The 14,110-nt window shown below is 45.4% G+C and overlaps 1 protein-coding gene, 1 non-coding gene and 1 pseudogene across 2 annotated transcripts in view; all 3 read right to left on the bottom strand.

Moving 5' to 3' along the window:
• Positions 1–4,387, bottom strand: part of LG5H8orf37 (linkage group 5 C8orf37 homolog) — a 20,172-nt gene extending 15,785 nt beyond the window's left edge. The window contains exon 1 of the mRNA XM_005362302.2: positions 4,211–4,387. Coding sequence (XP_005362359.1) covers positions 4,211–4,347 — 137 coding nt within the window. The 5' untranslated portion in view covers positions 4,348–4,387. The remainder of the gene's footprint in view (positions 1–4,210) is intronic.
• A 390-nt stretch (positions 4,388–4,777) lies between these two features.
• On the bottom strand, positions 4,778–4,859 carry Trnas-aga. Its single transcript has one exon. It is a non-coding gene; the product is annotated as a tRNA-Ser (tRNA).
• Positions 4,860–8,104: 3,245 nt separating this feature from the next.
• LOC101993356 lies at positions 8,105–10,523 on the bottom strand (annotated as a pseudogene).
• Between the last annotated feature and the right edge of the window lie 3,587 nt (positions 10,524–14,110).

The following is a 14,110-nucleotide window of genomic DNA, read 5'->3' as shown; positions in this document are numbered from 1 at the left end:
TAATTGGAAATGGGTTAGTCCAGGTGTGAGAGTTAGCTGAGAAAAGGCTAGATAGAAATGGCCAAGCAGTGATTAAATGAATACAGTGTCTGTGTAATTATTTCGGGCAAAGCTAGCCGGAGGCGGCCAGGGTGCTGGAGATGGGGCCCCGCCGCCCCCATTACTACATAAACCCTCAGGACAGACAAGTCAGAGTGGAACACCACCTCTGGAGGATAACACAAGGGTGTTTTCCAGGCATGGACATACGTCACACCTGCATGGCTTTGGGACTGACCTGATCGAGGTGACTAGGGAATGGAGAAATGACAGACCTACACGCAGAAAGGCTGGGATCGGGTGGGTTGTGTGCTTTGAAGAAGACAGGCCACCAACATGTGGAACTCAGTGCCCATTACAGACAGCAAGAAGAGGGGGCGGCTGAACAGCTTCTGTATGTGCTGGCTCTAACCAAGATCAGCTGTCAACAAGCCTTATCAGGAAGGCTGTGCCATTCCTGAGGGTCTGAGGCACTAGGATCCTTGACATGGCCAACTTTGTGTCACTAGTGTACTTTCAGGACTTCAACCAAACCCACAGAATAAGCTGTTTGTTGAGAACAAGATATAGTTTATTGGCACAAATTCACATATGGGCCTTACTATTATGCACTTAAGATATCTAAGCCTATGCATTATATTAAAAATGGGAATGCACTTTTCTAAATTCTGTCAAGCACTTATACAGAGAATATAAAATATATAGGTATAAATTCTAACACCATAAAGGGTTCAATTTTAACTCAAACAACTCTTTCTTTCCTAAAGAAGTCAAAGTTCATGTCAGCAAATGATCCAAAAGTGGAGATCCCTCCCCAAAGCCAAAGAACCATTGCTATGTGTCAGAGTATCTCAACTGCACCAGGTTCTTCAAGGGAAGTCACCATGCCATTATGAATACAAATGGCTGCCACACAGAACACCCATCTGAGGGAACTCTGGGCTGAGGGTACAGCACACAGCACAGCAATGGGTAGAGTACCTGTTTAGCATGAACACAGTCCTGGGTCCTAACGTCCAGCCAGCACTGCCCAGTCTCCTGCCACTACCCCCCAAAAGTAAATATTTACTACCTGTCAGGCAACCAGTGTCTTAAGGCTTTCATTGCTTCTGTTTCAGACGAGGAAAAGACACTGAGATCCAGCAGCGTGTATAAGGTCGTACAGACAAAGGGCAGTTCACAGACCACAAGTTATGAGACAACTGTTCTTACTGTTTTTATGTTGTGGACACTGTTGATCCACTTCAGAGTTCACTGGACCATTTTATGATTTGTCTTAGAAGATTATTTCTTTGGTTCAAATTCTTTAGAAATGCATTTACTTTGAAACTGAATACTAGGGGGCTGGAGAGATGGCTCAGAGGTTAAGAGCACTGCCTGCTCTTCCAAAGGTCCTGAGTTCAATTCCCAGCAACCACATGGTGGCGGACAACCATCTGTAACGAGGTCTTACACAGACAGAATATTGTATGCATAATAAATAAATAAATATTAAAAAAAAGAAACTGAATACTAGGGTGTATCCCTTGTGCCAAATGGTTGATACAAATTACCTGCAGACTTAGTTGTCCCTGCTCTCACTTTTATCCTTCATGCCTTTCTCTGTCTACACTGGCATTTTCCTCTGCCTTCCAAGTATGCTAAAGACTTTCCTTCCAAGAAAATAGCAGCAGCAAACTCTGCCACTCTTGCTCACAGCTGGGGCAGTCTACAGCTATCATCTGATTCACTACCAGTAACCTACATGGCTGCCCAATCTTAGAACTACTGATACCAGGTCAGATAACCCTGTATGTTGAGACAGGGTGCTATTGGACATTACAGGCTGTTTTATAGGGTTCCTATCTATCTCCTAGGTGTTTATAGTATACTTTTTCCCAGTTGTGATAACCAAAAGAACTTCTCTGGCCATTGCAAAATCATCACTGGTCTAGAGATACTAAGCTAGCTGAAGTCATTTAATTTCTCTGAATTGAAGCAGCATCTCTCCAACTGCTTTCAGGTCTAATGTTCTATCTCTGGCTTTGTCTCCACATCTCTCGACTACAGTGCAATTCTTACCTCAGATCACTACATTCAGGTCTCTCTCAGTTCCAATTCTTAATCTTTCAGAAGCACATGGCACAGTTGTGTATGATGTCTTTAACTTTCTGTTTTTGAGAAAGGGTCTTACGATGCAACCCTGGATGGCCTGGAACTCAGAGATCAGTCTGCCTCTGCCTCTTGGATCAAAGGTGTGCGCCACTGGACCCAGGTTATAAAGACGGCCTCACGAGATTTCCTTTTTTTTTTTTTTCAATTGTTTTATTTAGTGTTTTTCTTAAGTGAAGAAATGGGTGGGTTCCAGGGAAGCAAGGCTGAGGGACAAATCCGAGCACCTCCAGTTATTTGGGAAAACAGCAACAAAAGGCAAAGGTGAAATCCCAGCAAGGGATTCTAGCAACTTAGCTTCTGTGTGTTTTGTGGATGGCCACATCCTCCCCTTCCTTTAGTGCAAAGAGGTATTACTACTGTAAACGATTCTTCTAGCCACCAACAGCTCAGTTTGGAATCCACCTGTCTACTTTCAAAGCTCAGGGACAGAACGAGGCAGATACCCACAAAACAAACACAGAACCTCACAGCAGAACCCTCAAACGAGGTCAAAGGTTGTCCCTAAAAGCGCCTCAACTGAAAAGGCTAGACCATAAAACATTCAACACAATGGTGTGTCCAGGACCCAGCTTGCACTGCTAGGGGACAGCCAGGTCACTTACCCTCTATGGCTGATCCACTTCTCCAGCATACAGACAGACAGAGCTCCTAGCACTGCTGTTTCCAACCACTGACACACTCCTGGTCCCTTACGAGCTACCTGCCACACACAGCTGAAACCACTAACCCATCTCTGACCACTAAGGCTAAGAATACTGCACCTGTGCACAGATGGGAAGCTGCTCACGTGCTCCATCACGCTCAACACCAAGTCCACTGATCCTCGGGAGTTACCAGCCACCTCTGCACTGATGGGCCGCCACTGCAAGCTCCGTGTGTCTTTAGGTGTTTTCACGTTAACCTCAACAATTCGCAGTTGGTTCTGGTTACTCAGTAGTAGTATTCCATGCGTGCGATTAAACAAGAGCCCCAAACCACAGGACAGCACATGTGATGGGGATTAAAGTGTAGGGAACGGAGAACTACCAAGGGGCAGCTCTCACAGAAACCTCAAGGAACCCTTCTCCATCTAGCGCAGAAAGCAACTCACTAACTTAAGTCCATTTTTCCCAATTGCCCCTATCCTTGGACCTCAAAGCACACTGGGTGCTTTTTCCTTTGAACTTGGGGTCTCCAAATGAGTGTGCAAAGTCCATGAACACAACCTGGCTGAAAACAGATGACCCAACAAACGTACACTAACTGTCTGACAGTTAAATTCATGTTACAAAAAACTAACTTGAAGATTTATTTTTGTAACATCTCGTCTCAAAGGTGACAACCTCCTCTTGGTCCTTGTCAAAGGGGTTATTCTCTATCTCCTCAATGAGCTCCCAGAAGTGGCTCCTTCATTGGGCCTGGCATTTGCCTTTCCCAAATGTTCTAGGCAAGCGACAAATTTCCAAAAGACTCTAGCAAGGGTTCGTGCCGATCCTAAGCCTTCACTTGAAAGGATAATGCAATGATGTTTATTTTTTATTTTTGTTGAGAAACCAAATACTTAAGTGTCCTCAAACTTAGACCTGGATATCAGACATTTGCTGGGCCCCATAACTTGGTGCCATGAGCAATGGGCAAGCAACTGGGCTATTTAATCCCGATATTTACAATGGATACTTCTTTGATAATCAAGTCTAATCTTCTCTAATTCCTCCTTGCGCTTACATCAGACAACAGTAAGATGGAATGGTTTCCTAACAACTGGCCTAGGGTTGCCTGGTAACGGGGTGAGGCAGGACGTTTCAGTCCCGGCACCGCAAAGGCTGCGTGGCCGGGGCAGCATGGCCTTCGGAGGGGCTTAGGGGAGGGACGCTGCCGGATCCCCCGTTGGGTGAGGGCCGTCAGGTAGGGTCTGGGCTCCCTCGGGCTCGCTCAGGCGCGGGATCCGAGCGCGGAGGGGAGGTAGCCTGCGGCCAGGCCGCTCCGCGGCGGCGGGCGGCTTTAGGCCCAGCACGTCCGTCCGCCCGCCCGCGTTCACCTGGGATCCTCCTCCTCCTTCTCGGCTCCGTTCCGGTCGCCGCTGGGGGGCCGCTCGCCCAGGCCCAGCCTCAGGGGGTCGGGGCTGCAGAATTTGCTCTCGACTTCATCCAGGAGCGCATCCAGGTCTTTCGCCATCTTGAGCGGGCGCGAGCGGGCGGGTGGTTTCCACAGCAACGCGGGAGCTCGGCGAGCCCGCCCGCCAGTCTGCATGCCCTGCGCGTGCGCAAACCGCCCTCCTCCAAGGGACGCGAGTCGCCGCGGCGCCGACGTGCTCGCACTCGCGGCAGCGCGGGGGTCGTGGGTCGGGGCCCGGGTCTGCTGCCGAGGGTGGGTTCCGTGGGCGCAGCCTGTCCGGGCCGCGCTCCCCTCGGCTTCGGCGCAGCCTGTGGGATCCTCTCTACCCTCTTCGATCCCGCTGCGGTGCCTGACTCCAAACCCGGCGTCACCCCCCGCCCTGTCCCGGCCCCGGGTCGCTTCCGCGGCTGTAAATGTCTTTATTTATTCTGGTGGGAATGGGTAAAAATCTGTGGAGCCAAAACGTCTGTGACGAAAACAAACTCTTTCCCGTAGTCGGCAGGATTCGAACCTGCGCGGGGAGACCCCAATGGATTTCTAGTCCATCGCCTTAACCACTCGGCCACGACTACTGGCGGTGCTAATTTTGGCAGGGAGAATCTATGTAGACTCTGTTCTTGCCGTGCTCACCCCGGCTGGGATCGCAGGAAAACACCGCCAGGGCCTTGTCGGTAAACGGGGCTTCGAACGTTACAGCGCCGGTCGCCCTCGTGGTTTGGAGAATTCTTAGAACCCTTTGGATTCTGTCACGGGCGAGTCTGGGATGGAGAGGGGAAAGGGAGGGAGGGCTGGAACTGCAGGCGGCTGGCCAGCCTCCCACCTTCCCGGCCCCCTTCCCGGGTTTGCCTTTCTCTCATTAGCCATTTAATGTGGCATGCATGGTGAGACTGTCTCACCAGGTTGTAAACCATTTCTTTGAAAAGGAATGTAAACCCACCGTATTTTCAATTCCTATGCTCCGAAGAGGTCGTTCTCTGTTTTGTCCGTTTTTGACAGTCTCACCATTAGCCCAGGCTAGCCTTAGAACTTGAGCTCCCTCCTACGTCAGCCTCCCTGGTGTTGGTTTGTATCATAGCCCTCTTTTATAAGGCCACTACGTCAACATAGCTAATTGCATTTCTCAGTTCTAAAGTTAAGAATCTGGCACTCTGAACTCTGGAAACATTTGGGCCAGATGATTTAATAGTTTCATTTAATTCTTTCGAAATATTTCTAATTTTCTGAGAGCAAGATGCAGTGGTGCGCGTGAGTGAACGGTAGGTGGTAGCTTACCGGTGGCTTTTAGTGCAGCCGTTATTTAAACGAAATTCTCTAAATCTACAGTTCTAGTAAAGGTAATGTTTAGCACACTCTAGCTATCTCTCTGAATGGTTTTCTTGCTGCTGAGGCTACTTACATCATAAAAGTCTTAAGAACTATGGGTTTTTCCTGGGCTTGGACCTGGCAGGCAATCTGTTGTCACTAGGACTGCCTCCGTGGATTAACCTGTGGTTGTGGCTTTGCGTTCATCCTCACAGGGGCCCCGGGATGGTTGAAGCTGTAGACAGTTTTTTACACACACTCCACGCCCAACGCATTTCTTTTCTCCATGCTTTTCAGCTGTCCTGACAGCTCTTTTTTGATTGCTTTCCCTGCTTTTCTCAGACTGGTCTTTTCTTACTCAGTCACGCAGAGGAAACTTCTAATCCACTATTTTACCTTCGAAGTCTTTTTTTTTTTTTTTTAAAGGAAAAGCCTTTCTAAAGATGTACTTTATTCGTTTTAATTATGTATATGTGAGCATGGCTGTGTGAGTGTGTGCACTCGTGTTCAGGTGTCTGGAGCTGGAGTTCTGGAGTGGTGGGCGGCAGAATGTTTGGAGTAGGACTACGGTGGGAGGAGCAACCTCCACCCTGGATGTCTTCTCATCAATTTTATAAAACGTAAAAAAAGAACAAGGTGTTTTGTACACTCTCATGATTGTACATGGAACCGTCTCCATCAGAACAGAGGAAGAAGCCCCTTGAAAAGACCTCTGAGGCTCAACTGTGAGCGAGTCTGCTCTTCCTGAGGACCTGGGTTCGATTCCCAGCAGTCATCTTGTGTGACTGACACCTGCCTGTAACTCCAGGTCTAGGAGGATCCAACATCGTCTGACCTTCACAGGTGTTCATGTGTGTGTGCGCGTGCGCGCGCGCGCGCGCGCGAGAGAGAGAGAGTTAAAAAATAGGTTTTTTTTTTTTTTAAAAGGCTGCTCTAGCAACTTTATTCTAGGGGAAGTAATAACTAGTTGATCTCCAACTGATAGAATTAAATTAAGGATTTGTGAATCCTTGTCCCAAGGTTTTGAAAACATTCTGATCTTCATATTTCATTAAGGAGACTAGGCAAGGGCCGCAGTCTAATTCACATGGTGAAAGGAGCATGTAATATATTATTCTATGTATTTAGTTTCCAAGGACGCTTAAAAAGGTTTTTATATTTTTGAGAATCTCATACGGGATTTTTTTTTATATCATATCAATTCCTGTCCCTCATGCAACTTCATGCTCTTTCTTTCTCTTAAGAAAACAAAAATGAAAGAAGAAGCTACTGAAAACGATGCGTATGTATGGTTTGTGTTAGCCAGCTTCTCCTGAGCATGAAGCCTACGCTAGAGTATGGTTGATGTACTCAGTGTCGTTCCATTGAAGGGAACGGATCCCCCACCCAGCAGCTGCTTTCTTGAAATGCCTCCCCAACCAGGAGTGGGATTTTGTGCTCTTGCGGCTGCTCCATGCTGGGACTTGGTCCCGTGTGTGCTGTCTCAGTCTCGAGAGTCAGTGTGTGCGTCCACCCCGTTGGGTCTGGGCACCCCCTCTGGCTTTTAGGCTCTTTTCTTCCTTGTACCAGCTAGTTTTATGGCAAGTTGACGCAAGTTAGAGCATTCCCAACCTTCCTAACGCTGCAATCCTTTAATACAGCTCCTTAGGTTGTGGTGACCCCAACCATAAACTTATTTTTGGTGCTACTTCATAACTGTAATTTTGCTACTGTTATGAATCATAATGTAAATATCCATGTTTTCTGATGGTCTTAGGTGAAAGGAGGGAACCTCAATTGAGAAATTGCCCCCACAAGATCCAGCTGTAGGGCATGTTCTTAATTAGTGGTTGATGAAGGGGGGGCCCAGTCCATTGTGGGTGATACTATTTCTGGGTAGATGGTCCTAGGTTCTGTAAGAGAGTAGGCTGAGCAAGTCACGAGGAACAAGCCAGTAAGCAGCACCCCTCCATGGCCTCTGCATCAGCTCCTGCCTCCAGGTTTGAGTTCCTGTCCTGACCTCATTCAATGGTGAACAGTGGTTTGGAAGCATAAGCCAAATAAACCCTTTCCTCTCTATGGGGGTTTAAAAGAAAATGACCCGCATAGGGAGTGGTACTATTAGGAGGCCTTGTTGGAGTTTGGTCTTGTTGGAGGAAGTGTGTCATTATGGGAACAGCTTTGAAGTCTCTTGTTCTCAAGTTATGCCCAGTGTCGTAGTTCACCTGTTACCTGTGGCTTGAGATGTAGAATTCTCAGCTCCTGCTGTTGCACCGCATCTGCCTGCATGCCACCATGCTTCTCTCCATTCTTGCCACAACAGTAATGGACTAAACCTCTGAAACTGTAATCCAGCCCTAATTAAATGTTTTCTTTGATAAGTGTTGCCATGGTCGTGGTGTCTCTTCACAGCAACAGAACCCTAACTAAGACACGCCCCGCGGTGCAATTGGAGGCCCCTCAGAGATATAGGGAAGTAGGGAACGCTGAGAGGTCGCCCTCGGAAGGTGAGGGTGGATGATTGGGGTATATGTTTTGTCCTTTGCTCAGGTTTCAGTTCCAGGCCGTGCAGGCAAGGCAACCCCCCTCCCCCCGCCCTCTGAGATAAAGAGGTAAGCGGACATTCCCGGCCCAAGGGGACATATTGAGGAGTTAAGATGGGAGCTGTTGGCAGTATCTTTTCTTCTTTGTTCAGAAAAGAGTTAGTAGTTAGGGAGGAGTTTGATGATTTAGAGTCTGTGAGGAAGTGGATGCCGCTATGAATGCAAGACCCCATAAGGTGGATGGAAAAGTTGTGGAACCTAAGAGAGCTGTGCCAAGAGAGGATTCTCAGAGACCAGGTGCCCACTTAACCGTGAAGAAGATCTTTGTCGGTGGTATTAAAGGAGACACGGAGAACATCATCTGAGAGTTTATTTTCAGCAGTATGGGAAAATTGAAGTGACTGAAATCATGGCTGACAGAGGCGGTGGAAAAAAGAGAGGTTTTGCTTTTGTCTCCTTTGATGACCATGACTCTGTGGACAAGATTGTTATTCAGAAATACCATACTGTGAACGGGCACAACTGTGAAGTAAGAAAAGCCCTATCCAGGCGGGAGATGGCTAGTGCTTCGTCCAGCCAAAGAGGTCGAAGTGGTTCTGGAAACTGGTGGTGGTGGTCGTGGAGGGCGGGCAGAGTTAGCTGTGCCAGCAGGAACTCTGAGCGTCTGCGAGAGCTCCGAACCAGACCGGCTAGCCACTCACTTCCCTTTCTTCCCCACTAGTCTGTACTTGGATCTTTCTTTGTCTTTGGATTTCGTTGGACTTCTGCTTCGGTCTCTCTTTCTACTCCTTTCCCTTTCATAAGGATCTGTCTGGTACTTGGGTTTGTGGCTGTTACTATAGTGACCATCCCTTTCTCGAGATGGGCTAAGACTGCGGTTCTGACGTCGGTCTCTCTCTTCACTTTTCTGTTTCTCCCAACAGCTTTCTTCATCTTCATAATGGCCAAAGCCCCTTTCCCTGTAGATATCCTGATTAGGATTTTTGATTGGCATATATTCTTTATCTTCCTTTTCTTCAGAGCAGTGACGGGTTTTCTTTCTGTGTTTTTTACGGTTGTGTGAGTGACTTGACTTTGAGCCTTCTGCCTGCTTGTCTAGTATAAGATCATATTTTGCATCCTGTTTGGGCTTTACTTTTTCTTTCAAAACCAAATTAGATGGTTTATCCCGTTCCTTTTCATCCTCCTTGAAATCACTCTTGGTGTATTTCCCACCTTTCCCTTTCCATTTAACCTTTGCCACAGACTGGCTAAAATCCACTGTATTCTCCTGTCATCTATAAGTACACTGTCCATTTTGAAGAATGCTTTCTCACAGTCTTCTTCCTTTTCAAATTCAATAAAAGCATAACAGAGGGACTCTCCTGTTTTCCAATCTCGGATAACTTCACAACTTCTTATTGGCCCAAATTTCGAGAATATTACCTCCAGGTCCTCGTCTGTGGTCACTGGATTCAATTTACACACAAACAAAACATTTTCTGGAGGTTTCATGTCTGCATCAGGCAAGTCTCCCACCATCTCTAGAAGAATAGCTTGAGTTTGAGCCTCTTTTTCTGCCTTTATTTCTTCTACTTCTTCAGCTGATCTTCCTTTGAGGTCATCAATTTCTTCATCTGCTCCTATTTGACCACTATCTAATTGTTCCCTTGTAGATTCTGGTGATCGATCAGGAATTAATAAATCAGGAGGGTCATCAAACGGATCATCTAAAAATCACTGTATGATTTATCCTGATATCTTGATATGGTACAAAATCCTTGTCGACAAAGGTCTCATTGATTTTCTTAACTATGTCCATGCCTTCTGTCACCTCACCAAACACTGTATGAACACCATCAAGGTAATCTAGATTTTCTCCTGTAGTAATAAGAAACTGAGATCCATGTTGATCACTGCCATTGTTCACCATGGACACAGTGCCTTTCTTCTTGTGCTTAATCTGGGGCACTTTTTCTACCTCAAAAAAGCTTGCTTGATCACCATACAGTTGTCCAAATATAGACTCTCCTCCCCCGCCAGTCCCTGTAGGATCTCCTGTTTGTATGATAAAATCCCTCTGTACATTGTGAATAAGGCAATAATTGTAATTTTTTTTTTTGCACAACTTCAGAAAATTCAAGCATGCGCACGGCCGCTCCTTGGTGTACAAGTCGATAACCACGTCGCCCAGTGTGGTCTCCAGGAGAACCGCCATGGCGCCAGCTTCTTCTCCTTTCGGTTATCCTGAACTAGTTCCTTGATGGGCCTCTTTCTTCCTCATAACCTTGCCTTTTCATTGCCTTTATTAAGCACGGTGTACGCTGAGGGCCTAAGAAAAGAAAGAAGAAGCGATTTGAGCATCGAGTTTGCGGCAGCTATAAACTTAATTAAGAGTAATATTCCAAATACTCACTTCAAAATAAATTAAAATATTTTCTGGTAGAAATAAAATTACTTAAAATAGCAATACTATAAAAGGTTAAATGGAAAGGGAAAGGTGGGAAATATACCAAGAGTGATTTCAAGGAGTATGAAAAGGAACGGGATAAACCATCTAATTTGGTTTTGAAAGAAAAAGTAAAGCCCAAACAGGATGCAAAATATGATCTTATACTAGATGAGCAGGCAGAAGACTCAAAGTCAAGTCACTCACACAACCGTAAAAAACACAAAAAGAAAACCTGTCACTGCTCTGAAGAAAAGGAAGATGAAGAATATATCAATCTGTTAATCTATAGGGACATGATCTCTTAGCAGAGATGGGGGCAGTCTTAACAACACAACCTACAAAGGTGTCCCCTCTGAAAGCCACCTCGGTGATGAAGGCTATGGATGGCTAGCCTGTTGGCTAGGGTGAGAGGAGCTGTTTGCGTTTTCCCTCCAGGAACGGACAAGCCCATTTGGGTACCAGAGTGATATGTTCAGGCTGTGGAAAATGATGGGAAAGGATCCTGTGATGAGCCTGAGAATGACACCTGTCGTTCTCCTGATGAGCCTCCTGGTGAGTCCCGATCAAGCGGAAAGCACTGTGTGGAGCCTGGTAAGGAACCCCCTTGTTCTGACCAGTGAGCCAAGCTAGTTCTTTGTATTCATTTTTCTATTCCTCAAACTATACAGCTGGAACTGCTTTAAGCAATATGACGATAGAACAGGCTTCTAGCCGGGCAGTGGTGGCGCACGCCTTTAATCCCAGCACTCGGGAGGCAGAGGCAGGCAGATCTCTGTGAGTTCGAGACCAGCCTGGTCTACAGAGCTAGTTCCAGGACAGGCTCCAAAGCCACAGAGAAACCCTGTCTCGAAAAACAAAACAAAACAAAACAAAAAAAAGAACAGGCTTCTATTAATCAGACCTTTTCCTTTGTGAATGCTTTATGCTTTGTTACATATTTTGGGCTATGAATATTACTTTACAGGAATCCTATACTAGTGAATGTAGTTCCTATCTTTCTTTTTTGAAATATTTCTCTGAGAGCCCAGGTACTATTAAATCCGTGTTTGTTTTAGTTTTCTTTCTTTTTTCTTTTCCTTTTTGTAGTATGGAATAGCACCTTTTGAGGAAAAGATATGCTTGGTTGTTCTTTCAGAAACTGTGGCCTGAGCGACTGCTGGGATGTGCACTCCATTGCTGCCTTGTTGGTTCGGGTACCAGCCATCATACCACTGCCAATTATCAAAACGGCTAAGCAGACTGAGATGACCCTTTATCGAGAGAAACGAGATTCGGGAGAGACAGCTGCAGTGGTTGCTGTCATCGCAGTGTCTGCTGCTGCAGCTATGGTTGCAGAACTGACAATGACACAAACATCGTTGGTGTCGGTCACCGTGGATAAACTGGTGAGACAAGTCAACGATGCTCTCCAGACTCAGAATGCCCTGAGCGTCCACATTAAATTTGGACTTTCGAATTTATAGTTAGATTAAAGGCCATTTTCTACAGCTCTTTGAAGTGGTTGAAGATTATCTATCTATACTGAATATAATCTCTATGTATCTAAAGAACCTGATTAGTCTAATTATAAATGACAAACATAGATGACTATTGATCTATATAATTCTCAATACCTATCTAACTTAAAGACTAAGACAATATAAACAACTGTGCAATAAACGAGGACAATATGACCTCCAAATATAAACAATGTACAAATATACATCGCAATATGGTAAATATATATCAATACATAAACAATATATAAGTATCTTAATCAGAGGTAGAAATCAAAAGCAAATCCTCTTCTCCAAAGTAACATACCTTTTGGCTTCAATTTTGAAGCCAGGGTATTTTCAAAATACCTATGTTGGATTAATTCAGCAGCATTCATAAGCAAATATCTTTTAGTAGCTGTTGCTCCTTCCTCAGCATTAAAACAATTCAAAGAGAGCATAATAACATACAGTATCAAGATTCTCTGTGTATTTTTCATCTTGACATGGCTTTATTTTAACCTCTATTTGTTTTACTTTTACTTTTTGAGACAGAGATCTGCCTGTCTCTGCCTCCCCAGTGCTGGGATTAAGGTGTGTGCTACCACACCTTGAAGTCTCAGAGGTCTGTCTACCTCTGCCTCCCGGGCATTCAGATTAAGGGTGTGAGCTACCACGCCTTAAAGTCACAGAGGTCAATCTACCTCTGCCTCCCAAGTATTGGGATTAAAGGTGTGTACTACCACACCCAACTATTCTCTTTCTTTTTTAAGAACTTTAACCTTTAGCCTACACAACACACTGTAAACCATTTAGAGGTTTTCTTCGACTTTGAATCTTTTACTGTATCTCTTTTTCTGACTACATGAGTCTTTAATTTACCAAGCAATATGGTTAGAATTAAAGCCGTGACTTTGACAGCTAAATCCAGCCCACTTCTTAGCTTTCCAGCCTCGTGGTAGAGGCACCAGCTGTAGCCACGTTACCACCACAACTCTATGGCATTTCAAGCTCCTTGCCAGCAAGCAAGCTGCAACCGTGTGTTCACAAACAACACTCAAAAGCTCCATAGTCAGGACTGCTTGCTTGAAAGAGTCAGAGTTTGCCCTGGCAGGACGGCCCAGAAAGCCGGCATTTTAAAGCAGCACAGCTTTTTTCCTGCTACAGCTGAAAACCAAAAAGCATGTGTTCAGCTTTTTATCAACACTGTTTAAGTGTTTCGTAGAAGGACCTCTTAAAAGAGCTGCAAGGTTTTGCAGCTAAAGCTGAGTCAGGAAGCCTCTCTTAGATGAGAGTGCTTGCTCGCCTCTAGCAAGCAGAGCAGAACCGAGAAATTGCTGCTACCAAGAAAACATGCTTTATTCTTTCCCAAGCTTTCTCAGGCTTTCTGTGGATGTAGTTAAACACGTGGGTGCCAGATGAAGGCATAAGTCACAAACAATCCCACACCAGTTTGGAATTATGATTAATAGAATGGTTATTCATTTAAAGGGGAAAACCTTACAGATCACTGTCCCAGACAACAGTCCTCTGTGTAATCAGGAAGGGAGCCTAGTCACTGGAAGAGGAGCAGGAAGCCAGACAGCAAGTGGAGGGCAGTTGCTGCTTTTTTAAAGAGAGAGAGAGAGCACGTCCCAATGGGTTGGTATCTTAGCAGCTATTGGCTGAAGGAGCAGAAGGAGCTTCCGCAACAACCACATACACAAACTGAAATAAAAAAAAACCTACATGATCATTTCACTAGGTGCCAAAAAGTCTTTGTCAAAATCCAACACCTCTTCATGATAAAGGTCTTGGAGAGACCAGGGATACAGGAACATACCTGAAGACATTAAAAGTATTATGCAGCAAGCCAATAGCCAACATCAACTTAAATGAGAGAAATCGAACTCATTTCACCAATATCAGGAATAAGACAAGACAGTCCACTCTCTGTAGCAATTCAACACAGTACTTGAAGTTCTAGCTAGAACAATAAGTGAACCAAAAGAGATCAAGGGGATACAAATTGGAAAGGAAAAAGTCAAACTTTTGTTATTTGCAGATGATATGATAGTATACATAAGCTACCCCTCAAAATCCTACCAGGGAAC

Source organism: Microtus ochrogaster, linkage group LG5 (assembly GCF_000317375.1).
Source record: "Microtus ochrogaster isolate Prairie Vole_2 linkage group LG5, MicOch1.0, whole genome shotgun sequence".
In the NCBI taxonomy this organism is placed as follows: Eukaryota; Metazoa; Chordata; class Mammalia; order Rodentia; family Cricetidae; genus Microtus; species Microtus ochrogaster.
This window is presented reverse-complemented; position numbering and strand designations above follow the sequence as displayed.